This window comes from Gadus chalcogrammus, chromosome 7 (assembly GCF_026213295.1).
Source record: "Gadus chalcogrammus isolate NIFS_2021 chromosome 7, NIFS_Gcha_1.0, whole genome shotgun sequence".
Lineage (NCBI taxonomy): Eukaryota > Metazoa > Chordata > Actinopteri > Gadiformes > Gadidae > Gadus > Gadus chalcogrammus.
Genome location: NC_079418.1, coordinates 20,633,960 through 20,653,669, shown reverse-complemented (window position 1 = coordinate 20,653,669; position 19,710 = coordinate 20,633,960). Strand labels below are relative to the sequence as shown.

General features: G+C 47.4%; 1 protein-coding gene across 1 annotated transcript in view; it reads right to left on the bottom strand.

Moving 5' to 3' along the window:
• Positions 1-2,518: 2,518 nt before the first annotated feature.
• Positions 2,519-19,710, bottom strand: part of uvrag (UV radiation resistance associated gene) — a 73,409-nt gene continuing 56,217 nt past the window's right edge. The window contains exons 14-15 of the mRNA XM_056593456.1: positions 11,983-12,074; positions 2,519-5,458 (exon numbers count right to left, since the gene is read on the bottom strand). Coding sequence (XP_056449431.1) covers positions 4,495-5,458; positions 11,983-12,074 — 1,056 coding nt within the window. The 3' untranslated portion in view covers positions 2,519-4,494. The remainder of the gene's footprint in view (positions 5,459-11,982; positions 12,075-19,710) is intronic.

The window sequence follows — 19,710 nt, the reverse complement described above, 5'->3', positions numbered from 1 at the left end:
ACGATGGGGGTCCCCCCGAAAAGGGAATTAAAACAGGTATATTTTGACGGAAATTCAAATTGGCAGATAGTCCCTCTGATTAAATTATCCGGAGACAGGATCATCTTTGCATTCACTGCCCTGAGGGAAATGAAAAGGAGGAAAAGAACATAGGTTTTACACACACACACACACACGCACACACACACACACACACACAAACACACAGAGACACACAGCTATACACTACCCTGAAGGCGAGGGACATGGGGCCGAGTGGCGGGGCCCTTGGCGTTGGACCCAGTGTGTACTTTTCGAGGTGTTTCTGACGGAGAGCAGTGTAGTAGACGTGACAAGTCAGGACTCTGGTATCTCGCACGCGGGCTCAAGCATAGCGACATCGCGTAGCTGGGGGGGAAGAACAGGGAAAGAAAACTCTTCTGATGGTGTGGTGGGGCTTAATCCCGCCACACACCCCCACAGCCAGCACCCAACACTCATTCTGCTGCCTTATGGTCGCCTGTCCACCACCAGATATTGGGTGAAATGCATAATATAAGTCCCTGTTGCACCTGTCGCAGAGCGCCTTCTCACCTTTGTCCTCATCATCCGGGTCCAGTTACCATAACGACATCAGTCCCCCCCCCCCTCTCTGACCACACAAGGTGTCAATCCTTGAAATGGGGGGAGGTAAGAGGGAAAGAGGCCTCAGACTCCCCCCCCCCCCCCCCCCTCTCTCTGACCGCTTAAGGTGACATTCCCTGAGAAAGAGGGGGGTGGGGGGTGAGGAGGCTGAGGCCTCTTTCCGTCGCGGCCTTTCGACACCTGAAGGGGCTTAGTGGTGAGTGCACAGACACCGTGCGGCCAGGGAGACCGCAGGCTTATGGGCTCCAGCAGCACAGGGACCCTGCCTCACGTCGAGGCTGGAAAACCGGTGCGCACTGAGGGGATTCATCGGCCGCTAATGTACTAATGCACACAGATGTACTCGTAGCTGGGCTGAAGGTGGATGAAGGAAAATAAAGTCTGAACCGTGCTTGAGAACGTTTAAAAGAGAGAGCTTGACGAAGCGAAAAGCTGGAGAAGGCCGTTATCTTCGAATGGGGGGGATTGAGTTGTAAGGGAGCTTATTGTAAATAGGCAGATACATTATCCCCCAGACATGGAGGAAAACAACCTAGTTGGGTCAAGCTGGTGAGGCTATTTGCATAATGAAATAAAGATAAGAAGAGGGTTGGGTTTCATTGATTCAGAGAGATGTGGTTCACATCAGGTCCTGGGCTCAAATGGAGGTCTGTGTGTGATTTTACGACTCCAGCTGGTTCCCAGACTAACCATTTTTGAGAAAGGCGGAAGCGATCTCAGCCATCTTTGGCTGAGATCGCCAGTAAAACTGCGACAGCGACAGTAAAACTTGCTCGATCCGGTCATCAGACATGAGTTAAAACTGAGATGGGATCCAAAGGCTGTGTTAAAATCACAACAGGGAAAGGGAATCTCATCGGACAGGAAGTTTTCTTTCCTTATATTCCTATATTAAAGTTTTATTTTTTATAATACAACTTTTTAAAGGAACATTATGTACAATATCTACATGGATTTATGTAAAAAGGAAAACAGCAGTGTCTGGTCTTTCTTTTCCCGCGTTCCTTATGACGATGTAAAATGATAAACGTATAGATACAGACGGTCGGACCAGACTTCCTCTGTTTACCCCGACTTGTCAAGGAAATCTAAGCAGCGAAGTTAGCTATAGAATACGGTAAATACCATCTACCTTCTGTGGTTGTGGTTGTGTGCTACACCGGAGGGGAAGGCAAAATCGAGAACTTTGTTGTGATTTATACGTTGTTGTGATTTCAACATTGTGTATTCACTTTGAAAACAGTGGCACAAAAAAAAACTGTCTTTTAGGCTGAATCTCTGCTTCCAGTTCAGTTTGAATGCAAGCATAGAGTATTTCTATGGCTTCGCCATAATATCCATTATCTAGTATGGCATAGATATAATGAAGAAAACATAGAAAGCATAGCCTCTGGTCACCTTTCCATTTGGAGAATTTAGTAATATGTTCAGACTGATCGGGCATAGAAGACCGCTCCATGTCTGTCCGAGATAACCGCTGTAAACAAGACAATTGATTTCTTCATACTACTAGTCTTCTGAGTCATCGTCTTGCCATTTAGAAAACCATTATCACACAATGACAATAACCCATCGAAAGCTTAATCTAAATCGTTATATTTGTGTCTATGTCTAAGACACAACTAAGTAGACTACATGTTTGAAAATAACATTATTTGAGTTTCAGCTGAACAAATTGGTAGAATAAATTATTAATAAATGTATTATTTATATACATTGGTGTACTCTCCTTTCAACATAGATACCTTTCTAGAGAATAAAAAGTACAAGCAGGATGCATCCGTGCCAATGGCTGGTCTTTAATAACAAATCACCCTCCATAGAAAAGTGTGCGTATGCATATATATATATATATATATATATATATATATATATATATATATATATAATCTATATATATATATATATATATATATATATCTATATATATATATACATACATACACAGAAATGGTCAGTTACTGTAAAGCAGTATTACATGGTAATGAGCCTGTTGATCCTAATGAGGACTCCATCTGGTTGGTCACGGCACCTGACCAATAGGCTACAGGCTCGCCTCAGACTCCATCCAATAAAAACATTCCGTGGTTCATTCATATAGTATATAGGACTGTTGATGTGTGTTGCCATTACACGGAACAATACGAATTAATGACTTCCCCTGTGCATGGGGAAAGGGGAAAAAGAAAAATGGTGGAAAATCAACTTCCTTTGAAACAAGACGCACATGGTCGCCGAGGGAGATAAATAGAAGGGGAATATTTGCTAATGGATACCAGTCCAACAACGCAAGTTCATTAATAACACGTAGACGTCCTGAGGGGTGATGGGGTTAGTTAAATCACATTCTTGCTTTTAACATGTGAGGCCTGAGAGGGACATCTGAATAGAATACACACAGGTAATTACAACCGTATTTTTCGGGGTCCGTGGAAATGGGCAATTGTGACGCGCTGACATTAACATTGATATTAAATCCTAAGAACGACACAAAAAAGGTGAACATGGGAAAACAAAGTTGAGGATGGAAAAAAATAAACAGATAACATTGCACCGTTCCCTGCCATGTGCCGTTTGCTGCTGTTTGTGGAGAAGTAGGAGACAACGTTGAGCCGCTCCCCCAGGTTTGACCCAAGGGGGCTGGGAAATGCAGTGTAGGACAGTTAATATCGTGTCAAGTGTTTGGACGAGGGACTGACCTCCCACCTCACTTTGAAATCATCAGGCACTGGATCGACTGGCCAACACTGTCCCAAAAGGTCATTGGTGGGAACACAAGCACGCTTGCACGCACACGCACACACACACACACACACACACACGCACGCACACACATACACACACACAGAACAAAGGCCAGGGTAGTGGGAAGCATCTGAGTGATATTTGCATCTACAGTTGAAAAGCACAAGTATTGGAAACAGTGGGGGCTTGTGTTTGAGCCAAGTCAGGTAGTTTCCAAATCAAGAGCTTTAAATCTCAGTTCGAATAGTGCTCCTCAGACACAGGATCTCGAATATTTTGCTTTCCTTCTCTATGTATTAGGCTTGTTATTTAGCATTGAATGATATCACAGAGGTAATGTTCCAGTCCTGAGCGTGTTGAACCATCCAGAAACGGTTACAGGGTCAGACCTCACAAAGTAAACCCCACTGCTCCTTGGACTGACCGCCACCTGAGCTTTTAGCGAGAGAGGGCGCGTTTCATGCCATGATCAATGCCCAGCAGTTTTGTTGTGAGTAGAAGGAAAAATGACAAAATTATCATACGTGAAAGTGTCTGCTACAGTTGGGACCGGAGAAGAACAACAAACTAGGATGAAGGAATCCTCTAATGTTGTTCTCCTGACACAAAGTACAGCTTGCATTGAAGTGGTTGCTAATTTACTTTAGTGGCTTATAATCATTAAGTTATACATCATTAATGAAATTAAAAACCACAGGTTCGGGGTAACAACTACAGCCTCTAATCAATCACTCAGGGATAATTTATTTGATCTATAGAAAAAAAGAAAAGAAAAAAAAAAGGATAAAAAATACTTTATAAAAGAAATAGATAAATAAAGGGCAAAAAAATAAAATATATATTTTCTTTGATTACTGACCCAATACTGCCTTAAACTGCATTATATTGAAGGAATTACTGTAGAAGCTTTACAAGAAGTGCAAATTGGTCATCGTCCCAGTATCTTTCCAATGTGTGTTGACGCTATGATGCATGAAACAGGGAGTCACACTGGGGGACCGCCTCCTTTCTTAAAGCAGGTCCCCGACCCGTCGTCACGTCCAGGACCCTGGAAGACCAACCCCGGGCCCCCCCCCCCCTCCACATCCTCCTCTTCCACTTAGCCCCGTCGTCGCCGCCTCCGCCTCACTTGTCGGAGTTCTTGCGTGGCCGCCGGAAACTGGGCATGTTCTCGTTCAGAGCGTAGATGCGGCGGGAGAACTCCTCGAAGCCGGCGGCGTCCAGCTCCCCGAGCACCTGCTCGTCGCACTCCACGGCGACCGCGTGCTCCACCGGGATGCAGGGGTAGTCGTCCAGCCGCGCCCCGCCGCCGCCGCCGCCGTGGCCGCCGCTGCCGCCGTGGCCGCCGCTACCGCCGCCCAGCCGCAGCCCCAGCCCCAGCCCCAGCCCCGTGGCCTCCGTGCCCATGATCTCCTCCGCCTGCTCCACCGAGCAGCGCAGGTCCGGGCCGGAGCCGTCTGCCCCGCCGGTCAGGTCCTGTCCCGGGGTCAGCGTGCCGTTCATGGCCCCCGTCGGCTGACTGCCGGGCGCCGCCTGCTGCCCCTCCTCCTCTGTGAGGGCCTCCACCCCAGCCTGAGCAGCCGGATTCGGGTCAAAGGTGCCGCCGGTGGTCCCCGGCTCCTCCATCTCCCTTCCCTCCTCCATCGTTCCCTCGTTGCCTTGAACCCGTCGTTCGCTGCTTCCTTGTTGCTCCGTCGCCGCCACCACCACCACCTCCGCCGCTACTTCCTCCTCCCCGACACACTCGGCTGCCTCGTCCCCGGATCCCCCCCTGCCTCCCTGCTCCTTGACCTCCAGACCCTCCGACAGGGTGCGCAGTGGCGCGGCTGTGTCCAGGGAGGAGGAGAGGGGCTTCGGGGAGGGTTGCGTGGGGCCCCCGGCGGCCGCCGGCTGCTCGCCCATGGCCATGTCGTAGCTTGGCACGGCGCCGTCTTTGTACTTGAGCTTGTCCGTCTCCGAGCTGGCCCTCTTCCTCACGCCTCTCTCCGGGGAGCTGGTGTGGCAGGGGTAGCCCATCTCCGACATGGCCGACACGCTGAGCTGGGATTTGACCGGAACCGGGATGGCGCTGGAGACAAAGTGCTGGTCGCTGTGGAGGGAGGAGGCAAAGGGAAAAATGAAAAAGGTCAATTGTTTAAATCGCGAGGAGGATACATTTAAACTAGCAGGCCATCAATGGAACCCGTTGCCGGTGATATAACTCAAGATGTACTCAAGATGAGGGGAAACGCATAAATAAAAGCGAAGACATACGATATAAAGCGTTTCAATCATCTGCGTGCATCGTCGATTCTGTGGATTGATGCAATGCAGCCATAAAACATTTGTCACGGGCAATGAGCACGGAGCACAGGTCCAGTCGAGGGGGAGGCCCCCGAGGGGCCCCTGAATCCCAGAAAGACCCCCCCCTCACTGACCTCATCTGTCCCTCTACCCCCCCCATTTTCCTCGACCACCACCCTAACGCCATGATAAAGTATAGGCACAGCTGCAGAGCTTTTACAAATCATTCTGTGATACAAAGGAAAGCCAACCATTTTCTCAGCCCCTGTGACTACATTCAACCCCCTCCCCCCCCCCCCAACAATTGGAAAGTTTGCAGAAGACGTCCACCCGAGCGTGCAAATATAACAGATACTAACTGACGAGCGACGTGGGACACACACAGCCCCACCCAAGCTGAATGTGAGCCATCAATCAGATTAAATAGGGGGTCCCAAGGTCTCTTTCGATAGGCCGGATCATGTATACCTCAGCAGTGTACTTAGCAGTGTGCTTAACCTCTCAGAGTAGCCAAAGCTCCAGAGGAGTTAGGGGGGAGAGGGGTCAAAGGTGAGGCAGGGCCCCCCCCCCCCCCCCCCCCCCCCTCTGTCCTACCCTGACATCCACATGTGACTGGTTAACCAATAGCATAGCAAGTGATGGCGCTTCCACTCATGTGATGCCAGTGGTTTGCAATATGTTCCAGTGTTGTATAAGCTCCCATACATCTTCCAGACAACAGCAGAATCCATCGATAAACAGCTCGGATGCCCAGCCTCAAATGAATTTCTCGGTATGATTTCCCCCTGCGATGCCATCAGATAAGTCCATTCCATCGTTGAGTTGAGAGAAGTTAATGACGTCTGAACACTCAACACTCAGCCTTGTTGTGAACATTTCTGCCCTCGGTTTGTTTCTCCAATACACCACGGTCTGGCTTTGTAGAAACAGAACGCACAGAACCGTGGTGATGAACCGCACACGAGCACCGACGGACGCACACCAACAATGCTTACACGAGTTAAATTACAACCCATTGAATCAGCGAATAGAAATACAAAATGGTCGGATATTTGAGCCAGTTTCCAAGCTAAGATTGTCGGAAAGGTTCCTTTGACCATGTGACGTCAGAGGAACCCACATGGACGGCAGATGTGGTGGTGAGGTGCTAGATGCAGCTCGCAGAGAAGATTAAAAAGGTAAACTATGATGGAGAGATCCCCAACCGTCAGCACATGATGAAGGGGGGGCCTAGATACCATGCGCCCCTGTGACCCCGGGTTGAAGACTTTGTTCCGACACATGCGGGGACGTCAGAGGAAGCACAAGGGTTGCCTGTGTGGACTTCAAAGCACCTGATTGATGAAAGAGAAGGAGTGCTCCACGCTTTGGGCTACCACAGCATTGGTACGCCATCGACCCGAGGAACACCCGTTCCTCCCGCTCACCACCTCGGCTCATCACATGGATGAACGCAGTACGGTTGCACGGCCAAGTGGGATTGTGTTCAGTACACGAGGCCAACGGGTTGCCATTCTGGGAATGCCCCCTCTTCATGCAGCCAAACCGATGACTGAATGTTCTGGTCTTGGCAGCTCGTGTCCATCATGACACATCGTTCTGAGGCCACAGTCAATAGAGCGTGGCCAGGCCTCCATTTAGCACAAGGGTAAGATTGAAAACACACTCCTCAACACCTCGGTTGATGGAGAACACAAAAATACTCAATGGGTGGAATAGACAGCCTAGATGTTTTTGCCCACAGGGACGCAATGTTTTGATTTACCGCAAACTTAGTGGCTCATTATGAGCACTGGGTCATAACGTCAAACAGAACACAATTAAGTGGGAAGGAGTCAAGAACATTGAGAAGGATCGAATTGAGGTTTACAAATGTGGAAAGGGGCGACCAGGCGTATGGGAATCAGAGAGGCTGAGACCATTGTTAAGGTCTTTGTGTTTAATAAAAAAGAGCATAAGTCTATTCTTTTGACAAGTGGATGTTCTCATGGTAACAGCACTGAAGCGATTACCCTTTATGAGGCAGAGTAACCAATGCCCCATTAAACTTGCTATTTAATTGTTAATTTGCCCCAGTGTCAATGACAACATATTACTCACTGGAGGGTCTGTTTGTTACACCGAGACGGATGGAAGCATTGGAGATCCTGGCTCAGAAACCTAGGGCAGATGCCTGCTCATACAACTTCTTTATGGCCTGGATTTGCAACAGGCAGTTAACGCAAAGCCGCATTCCACCGGTGATCCAACATTTCTGAGACGTTAGGAGTAGATAGTAAATGAGCTCATTGATAAGATGTACTAGAGCCTGCTTAATGCAGCAGGTTCTTGTTACTTTTGAGGTATGGCCACTATTCCACCAGTGGTGAGCTGCAGACATATTCACACCCAACATGTAAGGAACAAACGACACCAAAGTGCCCAGTGGACGGCTACACAGCCCACTGACTCACCATGTCCTAGAAAAGCGTAATGTTTTTTAAATGAGGCCTCATCCCTGGTGAATGTTCCTGACAAGGCTTCCATTTCATAATTGAGGTCTCTAGCCAAATCTTCAGGCTGAACACCGGACATGTGGAGCCAAGAACAGGGTTGTACCTCAAACAGGCATTTCTTTGATCGCTTCTCCTTTCTGTTGCTGAAGACAAACCTGGTGCACTCAATGTAAAGTCTGGGAATGACGCAAGTCAAAATCATTCCTAGGCAGGCATAACGGACATAAGAGACCATCCATGTGCAAAGCCCTGCAAGATACCAGGATATTGGGCCAAAACAAACATGTTAACACATCATTTTGACTTAACTAAGATGGTCTAAAATGAAATCACCAATATAAAAAGGATTTCATTATATTCACTATACGCAACAGATTGAGGTCTTTGAAGGTAGTAGTGTTAAACTATTTGATCTAAATCAACACAGCAATGCATTGCATTCTTTTAACAACATCCAACACCTTTGTCATTCAGACACATGCCTTTCGTTTATCACTGCTAATAAGGTGTAGTCAGACATGATGTATTGACGGCAGCAGGTTGAGGGACTAATCAAAAGCAAAAAGCAAAAATATATTAAAAAGTAAATGGAGCAAAAGTGGGGTTTTGTTATTTTTGCTGATCAGTGATGAATGGGGCCAACATCAGTGGTCTATAGTATTAGGACTGTGAAGTGGTCTCTGCAGTGAAGTCAGATTTATAGTTATGGGGCATGTTTCTCCGAACGTATGCTGCCGAAAATATACGAGCTGCATTACTTCCTCATCCCTTAGGGGAAAGAACTATGTTCAATAAGACACACCCGTGCATGTGTACAAGGCCGTACACACATGCGCACAATTTCCCTATTAGAGGAGTAAACTAAAAATTCCAAAAAGAATCGTGGACATTGTGCATGCTTCAAAGGACAATTTGTGGTCACAGATATTACTTCTTATCATGCACTGACGAAGAACCATCACAGGTCATGATGTCGTCATTTAACTTCTAAAAATAACATTCCATTATTTTTCTACTTTGTGCTCCGCCCACAAAGAGGGGCAGTAGGTAAGATGGATGAACTTTTATTTGAGTGTAATTAGTTAGAAATGACAGCCTCCCTACATCCATTAGTGAGAGAAATGTGCTGCGAGAATTTCCGTTCTGAGTTGACTGCGCCTGCTCCCTGCTCATATCTGTGGGTCCTGGAATCCATCTTGCCTGTCAATCCCAGATGAAGCGTGAAAAGCAACACCTCAAAATGCCTGAGAAAGGCAGGAAGGGAGGGAACTTTACTACTCTCGAATCTTACCTACACCACCTTTCACGTGGTAATTGGGCTGTACCGATTCTCAACAAATAAAATCATGGACCAATCCGACTCGCTGCGAAAGATTCAAAGACACATTCACAGACTGACGGCTCTTGGCTGCGGTTCGGGAAGACGTCTTCATCCCTTCTGCTCTGGGCCTTGAGAGGCACAATGTCCAGACACGGCTTAGACATCGAGCGTCTCTGTTGTGTTTCTGCACCACACCTCTCCTCCCCCTCAACCCTCTCCTTCGTGTGACGGCTGGGCCGCCAGGCCGTCTGAACCCGTGCCAGACTCCAGGCTTCAGAACGCCGAGTGGCAGGTGTGTGGAGCGCGTTGAACTTGTCTTGTTGTAATTCCCACCAGACTGTTCTGTTTATGCAGACAGGAGGTTTTGGGTAGCGTCTCTCTCTCTCTCTCTCGTCTCTCTTCCTCGGTTAATAGATTCGCCATATAACCGCCGTGCTATGTCCTTCAGAGTCTGGGAGACGTACAAATAGGACATGCGATCCTGTGCCTCCTTACACTGTGATGTGCAGTGACTGAGATTGGTTTCACTTCTATTTATGTATATTGGTCAGAGATCTGACCCGATTTTCAACGGTCATGCTGAAGTCGGCACACCTCTTGAAGTTCAGTATTTTACAGCGGTCACCAGGATGAATGGAATCACTATGATCCCGAAGACTATTATTGCTGGACACATATCCATCCACTTGCATAGGGCAGAGAAAGAGCTGGACATCAGCTGGACATGAGCATGAACGCTTGTTCACTGCCTGCCACTGCCCTAACCTTCGTATAGGGATGTACTAGAAATAGGATATCAAAAAGTTAATTAAGAGTTACTTTGTTTATTTCCAAGCTAGGTGGAAGTGGTTTGAGATGATAACAGTTGAGGGAAGAGCTCCTGCACGGCTGTTATGGATATGAAAACTGCATATTTCAGCAAACATTGTAACGACAAAATATCCTGGCCCATCTCCTTGACCAGTGTTTTTGCCAGGGCTTTCCAGTGTTGGAAGCAGTACATTAATAAAGTCCTCTTGGCAGAAGGCTGCGTTGCCTCTTCTCCTGGCGCTTGTAAAGGCAGCAGGCTTTCAGTTCTTCCCATTGCTGCTGCTGCTGCTGAAGCTCTCGAATGAAGCGTGCCTTTTCATAATGCACATAACTATGTATGAGGTCTAAAACAACGTTGCCCCCAGAGTTTGGAAAAAGTCTGACTGTGGTCAGACAGCCTGGGTGACTGTGATCTGCCACCGGTTATATCCCCTCTGGGGGCCAACTATCCGAACCACATGCAGATCTGCAGTCGGGACGCATGCCAACCTGCGCGCGTCGACCAGAAGCATGTGTTCCTGTCCGAGTGTGACCGAGTCGGGAGAAGGGGAAGGTAAACGAGAGACTGCCGAGGCTCCCGGATCAACACAGAGCGCCTTTTGTTCCCGTCCCCAAGGCCTCGTCGTCGACCGGGAGCGTGGCTGTGGCGAGCAGCCGTGGAATTGCTGCACTTCCACCTTCACTTTACTGCGATGTGCACACACAGACAGACACACACACACACACACACACACACACACACACACACACACACACACACACACACACACACACACACACACACACACACACACACACACACAAACACACACACACACACCTAGCTCCTCCCCCTTTGCACCGGGGGTAGACGAGCCAAGGCTTTCATCTAATCTCACTTCAGGCACCCCCACTTCCCATTTGGACTGAGGTGGGGGTTCAGGGGTTGGACTTGGACGGGGTTGATTCGAAAAGGCCCGGGCTTTGCGTGGCGTCTTCCCTTTCAAAACAAAAGGTTATTCAATTAACGTGTGCAGTACACATTTTCCCCTTTGCTGACCCCGGGAGGAAGAGATCAAAGGCTAGACTTGCATACGGCGGCGGGCCGACGCTGACTGACTCCCGAGGTTTAACTGTAGGGTTACTCACGGGCCAGGAGACTCTACCGGCAGTGTGAGCGGGGGATCTAAGCATTCCACACTGCGGTACAAAGGCCCGCACCCAGCCACCGGCACTCACCTTATTGGCGAGGGCAGAAACATTTTGGAGGCAGGGGTAGAAATGATTGTTGTAAAACAAGTGGCGAGTACAGAACGGACACTCGAGCCGCCGGATCTCCAGAGATTCCCCCCAAACGAGTTTTGCAGTCGGAGCGAATCTGGTCACATCACAGATGTTGCAGAGGTTTGATTGATTTAATAATGGAAAGGAAAGGCACCGGGAGATCATTTATGCATGCCAATTTGTTAACTTGACATCAAGGTTAAATGTACCTGTTCATGTTACGACATGAATAAATTTAACTTTATCATTGTACTGTTCACTCATGTGTAATAGGCTACCATAAGGTTAATTATTAGCATAGAACACTCAGTAATAACCATTAATTGCCAATTTACTTCTGTCTCTAAAATGAGTGATTTAATGCATCAACTATTGCGAGTGAATAGTCAATAAGGACACGAGTTGATGTGTTTCCATCCACTATTGCCCCCGGAGACTCACCATCTGACCAGCAGGCCGTGCTCCAGGAAGTTCCTCAGGTTAGGCAGCGTTTGACTCAGGTCTGGAGTGGATAAGCCGTGCTGATATCTCAGCTGGAAGAGACAGAGAAAACAAGAGCTTTAAAACCCACACACACGGTCACATCTATTGAACAGTATCTTAACCCCCACCCACTCCATACTGTACACTACAGTATGGTCACATGGCAGTGCATCATCACGTGAAGACGGCAGGCAAGTGTTCAAAACCACAGACGGGGCTGAAGTCCAACATTTTTGCAGCGTGAGATCAGCCTCTCTCTCCCGGCCGTCAGACTATTACTCAAGCGGGGAACACACAACGGTTATTCCTCCCTGATAAGGGGCGACTGGGCTAATGTGTGAGGTGTGCGGGGAGACAGGAGGCGTAGGACGCTGGGCAGCGACACATGCTCTCTCAATGTTTAAACGCTCATTTGATAAATACACAATGGGAACAGATGAATGATTGTCGAGTAAACCCCCTAAAACAGAAAGCACAGCGCGACTTAGCCTCCATCTTATCTTGCGGTCGCGGAATCAAGTGTAGTGGAGAAACTGGAGCAAACGAAACAAAAACAAACAGCGCCACGGCGACAGGCTGCCCCTGGTAACGGGTGGGCTCTGTAGGGCCGAACAGCCTTGGTGCATCGGGCCTCACGTTCAGAGTATACAATCTCCCAGGACCCTCTGTCACACACTTTCTCCCCGCCAGCTCACATCTGGTTTCTTTACAACAGGGGCACCACGACCGCGCACACACACACACACACGGACACACACACAGTCATAGCTAGAACAGCGAAGTGACAGGGGCATGTGATTCTGATTATGAAGGAAACAGAACAGCCAAAAGTCTATCCTCTCACTGTTAAAACATCCTGCTAGCTCACACTCTCACACACACACACACATATATATAGAGACATTATGGACCAGTGGTATCCATTTTTCTTTGCTCACATTTATGTGGGAGACAAATGTTTTTTAAAAGGAGCACAGGCACCCAATCACAGTGCGTCCACACAGTTGGGTTTCCTCTCTGTCAGGGATGTGGCCCAGTACATTGCGGTCTTTGTAAAGCCTGATTAATGCCATGAAGGGTGGCGTTAGCTCCGACACAGACAGTCAAGCAACTGCCAGAACACATAAAGGCCAGATGTGTGTGTGTATGCGTGTGTGTGTGTGTGTGTATGCGTGTGTGTGTGTGTCTAAACGTCAGGGCTTTAATCCCCGTCTATCTGAACAGCTGCATATGTACGCGTGTACGTGTACATGTGTGTGCGTGCGCGTGTGTGTGTGCACGCGGTATGAAGGCGTGTTCACATGAACTGTACTTTTCATACACATGTCGGTAGAATATGTCCCAGGGTGCTTCGGGGGTGTGCACTGCGGTCGCGGGTTGCCTCCCCCGTTTCTTCTGACCCACGACCGTCGACGGTGTTATCATTCCTCCTATCTTCGACACAGCAGCGCTTTATTCAGGAGCAGACCAGATGTGGGGGAGCGGGGAGCCGGCGTGACACCTCAAATCTCTGGGTGTTGAAACAGCGCGAGCAGAAATAGGACGACACAGACGCGCATTCATCGCCTAGAGTAAACCCGCTCCGACCCAGCGCCGGCCATGGTCCCGTCCGCTGTTGCCGGCGGCGGCAGGCAACACAGGCCAACATCAATAGTACTGGCGGTTTGACGAAGGGAACGGACTCCACCGTATAAGGGCTAGGAGAGAATCCCACGGAAGTCTCAACAAGTTATTTAGCCGATATGAATCATGTACAAACAACGTAAATATTATGTCTTGGGCAAAGTGAGACTATATACACTGGACATACCTTGAGATTTTCTTTTTGTTAAGGCGAGCCATGGAGCCAAGTCAAGGAGTTAATAGATCTTCTGATGCCTCTTGCTGAAGGACTACATGATGGGAAGGTGTATGTGGGACGTTGCTGCATGCAAGATAAAATCCTTAGATGATCAGGACGTGGTGCGAGAACGCGCGAGCGCGAGAGAGAGAGAGAGAGAGAGAGAGAGAGAGAGAGAGAGAGAGAGAGAGAGAGAGAGAGAGAGAGAGAGAGAGACCAAGTGTGTATTTATGCGTATCAGTATAGTATTTCCTGTGGTTAATGAAAAATACGTTATAAGGGTTAAAAAAACAGGTGAAGGATAAAGACAAGGTGAGAGGTGACATCATTGGGCCGTCCCAAAGAGGAATCTGAGATGTTCTCGTGAGCAACGCATGTGCATATTGAGAGGCATAGGGAAAGGACTGCGGCTGGCCCCAAGACCCTATCAGGAAAATATTTGCGCTATGGTCTTCTTATGTTCCTCATTTATTCACCTTCTTTCAATCCCGGACAAATACACAACAGGCCTTTGCCAAATCTCTGCCACTTTGCGCCACTAACACTTAAGCTAAGTGTTTGGTTGGCAGCAGCAGCAGCGCCATCACAGGCATCGGGCTAACAAACGCTACGCGGCTCCGATATACTTTATTGTAATCAACAGTATTAAACACATCCAGAATGTTTGGATGGAGAGCGGGCTGTGGGAGGGCTCCAGGGTGACCAAGAGCTCAGCCTGCCAGACTATCAATATTCATGCGCTGGTCTGGCCTCCCTGGTGGAAACCACCTTCGTTTCATGACTCGGAGCAGAGCAGTCAGTCAGGGCGGGGGGGGGGGGGCTGGTGGTACTGGGCTTTTGTGGCGCTACGTGGGTGTTGAGCAGGAAGACCTGTATCCTTTTCATTAGCTGACGAGAAAAGCAAACCGCTTAAACAGTCGCCCTCTTGTTCGCAGGTTGTGCGAGACAAACAGTCAAACATCAATGTGTTGGTGCGTGTCATCATGGGAAAACCAGGCTTAGGCAAAGTTGTACGAGACGTTGAAATGGCGGATTACTTCTGCGTTCGCAGGCACCACGAAGGATCTGCAACGCGAGTTAGAAAACAAACGGCTCCTTGGGAGGCTGCAGTTCCCCTCCTCTGATCCCAATTAGTTGTTTGGGTTTGTGTCACTTTTGACGAGGTGAAAAACAAGACTCATCCAGAGAAAAATCGCGGCTACATGAGAAGTTAATACTTGGATAATTCCGAGCACATAACATACACAACAAATGTGGAGCACCACTGTATCAACAACCACTGGTGAAATCATACTAATTGCTCCCAATCAGACCACATGAGACAGCTTGTCATTACACATTTCCCTTCCACGCATCACCCTGAAGAATGCTCGCTGGGCCAGGTTGCGTGCTCATGTACACGGTATGGAAGTCCACTTCGACCTAGCCACAGGGCTCTTTGTAATCGAACTAAACAGATTGTGGCGAGAAATTCCCAGGGCCCATTGATGGCGGCTGTAAGGCGAGAGGACCGAGCCGAGGTAGGCAGGGAGGGAAATGGGGGGGGGGGGGGGGGCAGTGGGTCTCTTTCTCATGATGCCTGCTGAAATAGATCCATCCAGGGTTCCCCGTCGCTGTGCACACCTTTGTGCTCGGTCCCTCCCTGTATACGCTGGACCATTCACCCCAAACCGACTGAGGTGCACACTTCAAAAGCTTTTGGACGGGGGCGCTAGAAATGTGCACATCTGTTGTGTCCACGTACGTGCAAAATAAGAAGTTTGCAATCAAGCGGTGTTGACCAAGAGATCTGGGTTGCATCCTCATCCCCCCCCCCCCCCCACCATCACAAAGAGCCAGAAGAATGTTGGATTGTGTACATCGCGGGCCCTGCCAATCCACTGGGTCCCTGACCACATGTAAACATACCACAGCTGACTAGCGCCAGCGGGAACCCGTTGGATTACAGTACATGCCACCCATCATTTGACAAAACCTGTGTGCTCTCGCTGAGCTTTGTGGAGTGGCTAAACAAACACAACGAGGCTCATGCCACGTATTACTGTTTCCCCGTATTTGTCAGTACCAATCACCCTCAGGCCGGGGGCCAGGGATGCTGGACCGGCCCCGGGGCTTTTCAAAGCCCATCGCTAATAACGTGGTGCCGGCTCCTCCTGGGTTCTTTGTTTTGTTCGCTGAGAGATCCGTGGCTTGTCAGCAGAGAAGTCACAACAGCTCAGAAAGTGTTGGCTATTAGCGTCGTTTGACAAGCGCTGGTCCGTCCATGTTAACTGGAAATGGGGGATACCGCGGAGACAGGCGACCACGGACGTTTTTCCTCCAGAGGGTTCGGTTTCACACGTGTCAAGGGGTCAGAATTCTCCAGAAATCAAACTTTTGCGCATCCTGTCCATGTCGGCCGTTATCTCAATACGATTTACAATCAAGAGTGCAATTGCCCACCGCTGTAAAGAATAGACACGGTACATGGGTCTAAGCTTATCCCGAGAGAGGATAATCAGGGGACCTATTAGGTTCTGTGTCTGATTGCTAAGAAAAGTGCTTGACCAGGTGTACTGCTTTCCATGTCCCTGTGCAGACATTCGGAAACTGGGTTTCAGAGCCAAAATCAAATGGTGGACACAGACGTCGGACTCTATAGATTGGAAACATGAACAGAAAATCCCAGCTGGGGACGTTGCCTGCCACTTACAATATTTCATTTTAGGTTACCGTGATTGAGACATAGATATAAATGTACAAGAATTTATTATCCGAAATGACAGTAGCAAAACTGAAGTGCATCTCTGTTAAAGAAACAAAGGGATAGGCCAACGACCCGTTAAATTATACTTCATTATACTATACGTTTTGACAAGAAGAGACGTTAAACTAGACCAGTTGAGAGCTGAATCGCATCTCGTTACAGCAGAACATTTTCAAGGAGACAGTTTATTAAATTGTGCGAATGGATAAAGTTTTAAGAGGGGTAATTCTACAGTGGTCGGGCTACATGATGTTCACTTGAAGCCTTTGTAGCAACTGTTTTACAATGTTGGCCAAGTTTGTGTTTGCTGTAATAATTCATAATTGGTCAAAAAAAATGAAGTGACAGAAAGTGAAGTGCACCCAGATTTGAGCTCACGTGCACATTTAAAATTATTAATCGAAAGTCTGATTTGTGAGATAAAGTATCTCAATAACCTAAGCCTAGAATTTGACAGCTGGCTACCTTATTTCCAACCATTTTATACAAATCAAACGGCAAACATCTCATTGAGGCGGATTCAATGTCATTTGTATACTTTCTTTAAAATTGGTAGTTATATATACATATCTGATTTATTCACATCTTTCCAACAATTACATTGATATCATAGCGGTATAATAGATCCATTCAAACCCAAGCATGTCTATACAACACAGTCCAGAGCTAGCTTTCAACAGTTTGTTGGCTTGTGGAGCAATTGTCATCTAGTCATCCATTAATGTCTCGGTCTTCTGTTTTGCCATGGGTAATTATGTGTTCGGCGCTGTGATAGGTTGAATGCTACATTTCTTGGCACAATAAAGCTCAATAATCATGTTGTGCAGAAAGGAATATGGAAATCAACTTGATTAATGACCACAGCGTTTCATGTGTCTCACAACATATACATAGCTAGACCTAAACGTTGCACAAGACTGTTTATGGACATCTGATGTACCAAAACAGAAACACAAATATGCTAGCTTTGAGCAGTTTCTTGGCGCAGAATAAAATGCCACAGTCATTATCATCGTGCTCTGAAACCAATGTGAGAAAAGAGGGGTTTCTAAACAAGACAAAACAACATCTTTCTGAATTTCTGACTCAGAAGAATTCCCTGTCAATTTTGACATGTGGCATAAATTACAAGACGTATTAATAATATTACATAATTATCATAGCTGCGTCTATATTAATTGTTATTGGCAAACGAGTTGAAATGATTTAATTGATCGATGTAGATGTCACTCATTTTGAAAAAGTATTTGTTAAACCCCTGTAAAATGTGTTTATTTAACTTGGTCTACTCAGAATTTACAATGCATAAAGTCTTGTGATCCTTTCACTTAAAGCTAAGATTAGTTGGAAATGAGAAGCCGTTTCGTTTAAAGTTATTGCCTTCTGTCGGGTCCCTTAATACTATTGCTATGGTTAAGCAGATCGATGGCCACTACCTGACCATGTAGTTTGTTTGGCCTTTGGCTACAAGGCAAAATCCAATATCATCTGTGGTCTGTTGCCGCAGTTGATATTTCAAAAAGTCCCATTTTGAAACTACACAAAATATTCAGTACTGCGATACTACTCCCTTTACTTCAAAACTCCAATCCATCCTTTCTCCCACTACTGATATTCTGAACTCTACGTTCCCTGCAACAAAGTAATACAACACAGGTGTGGTGCACTCGCAACAGTGCAGGCCCAAGTACGCCTCTGATTTAAAACACATTCCTCCCTTGCTTTGCAGGTCGTTACTAATTCTTGAGTATCGTATTGCCGCCAAATTCAGTCAACAGATTTACATAATTAGCTGAGAGGGTTTTGTAAGATGAATGGGAAATTAAGTTAGAGGGACCACCGGTTGTTAGGAACCAGTTTTATTCCCCGCTGACCCAATTCACAGCAAGGGGATGAGTTGAGGAGCTGGATGGCCCTTATATATTGGTGGTGTGTTTGAGTGCAGGCTGCTGAACTGATAGAAGCCACCGGTACTGGTGTACTATAGTGACACCTATTGGAAGAGCCGTCAGTCCTAAAAGTGGGATAGCCCCTCAGGCCTAATGACCCTCAACCGATGTAACACTAGAGCCACTCTATTACGGTCAAGTAACTTGACACTCGGCATGACCCTGGCAGTGAAGTCACAACAGCAAGGTAGACTTCCTGTTAGCATTGTGGGCGTGCAGCACCATCATCAATCCTCCTCTTCGGGCCACCGGCAGCCCTCAGAAGTGGCGTTTAGATGGGCCAAACCTAGGAGGATATGCTAATGGTAGACTTTGAAGTTTCAAACTCAAAGCATACACTGCTGGCTTTTGAAGAAAGCCACAATGTTTCACAGTCTACATGGCAAATGGTGCACATCGGGGTAAACATGCTACGTGTGACCGGTCCCTGTGAGGGAATAGAAGAGGCCTGACGCCGGTGTAGGCATGATGAGCCTGTTTGGCATGTATGGATTACTAGAAATGATACTAAATAAATGCATAAAAATAAACAAGAAGTCCAATTTGACATGCCTTTTGAATGACAGTGCCAAACATAACCATTAGAACGTTATGCGAATCCGAGCCAAGTCCTGATCAGTCCGTTTATTATTTGGAAGCAGCTTTTGTGGCATCACTAGGGAAAGTTATTATTTTCTTAAGCCTGTGTCGAATTTCAACAAGTTCTGTAGGAAAACTTTGCGGCGAGGTGGGTGAATATATATATTGTGTGGTCAGGTGCCCATCTTGGCCTTGAGCTGACCACATGTTCTCTCAGTCTGCCTCACTTCCTCTCAATGGGGACATTGTTTCTTTTCCGTTTTCTCCTTTTCATTTCATGGCAGGCTTTACGATTTGGTTTTTGTATTGGTATCACTCGGGGGTCAAGGGTCATAGGGAAAGCCTGGGATTGCACACCGCATGCATTCCTCCCCATTGCCTAGTAACCAGGAGCCTTTTCAAATGTGCGTGGTAAAAGTGGAAGGCTGGGAGCTCCCTTTCCAGTTACATTCATGGTTGAAATATATGGTGTTCACATGATGATCATAAGGTTTAAAATTAGCCATGAACCGTCTGATGCATGGATGCATCAAAAATACATCTCAAAATACCCCTGATACCACAACACACTT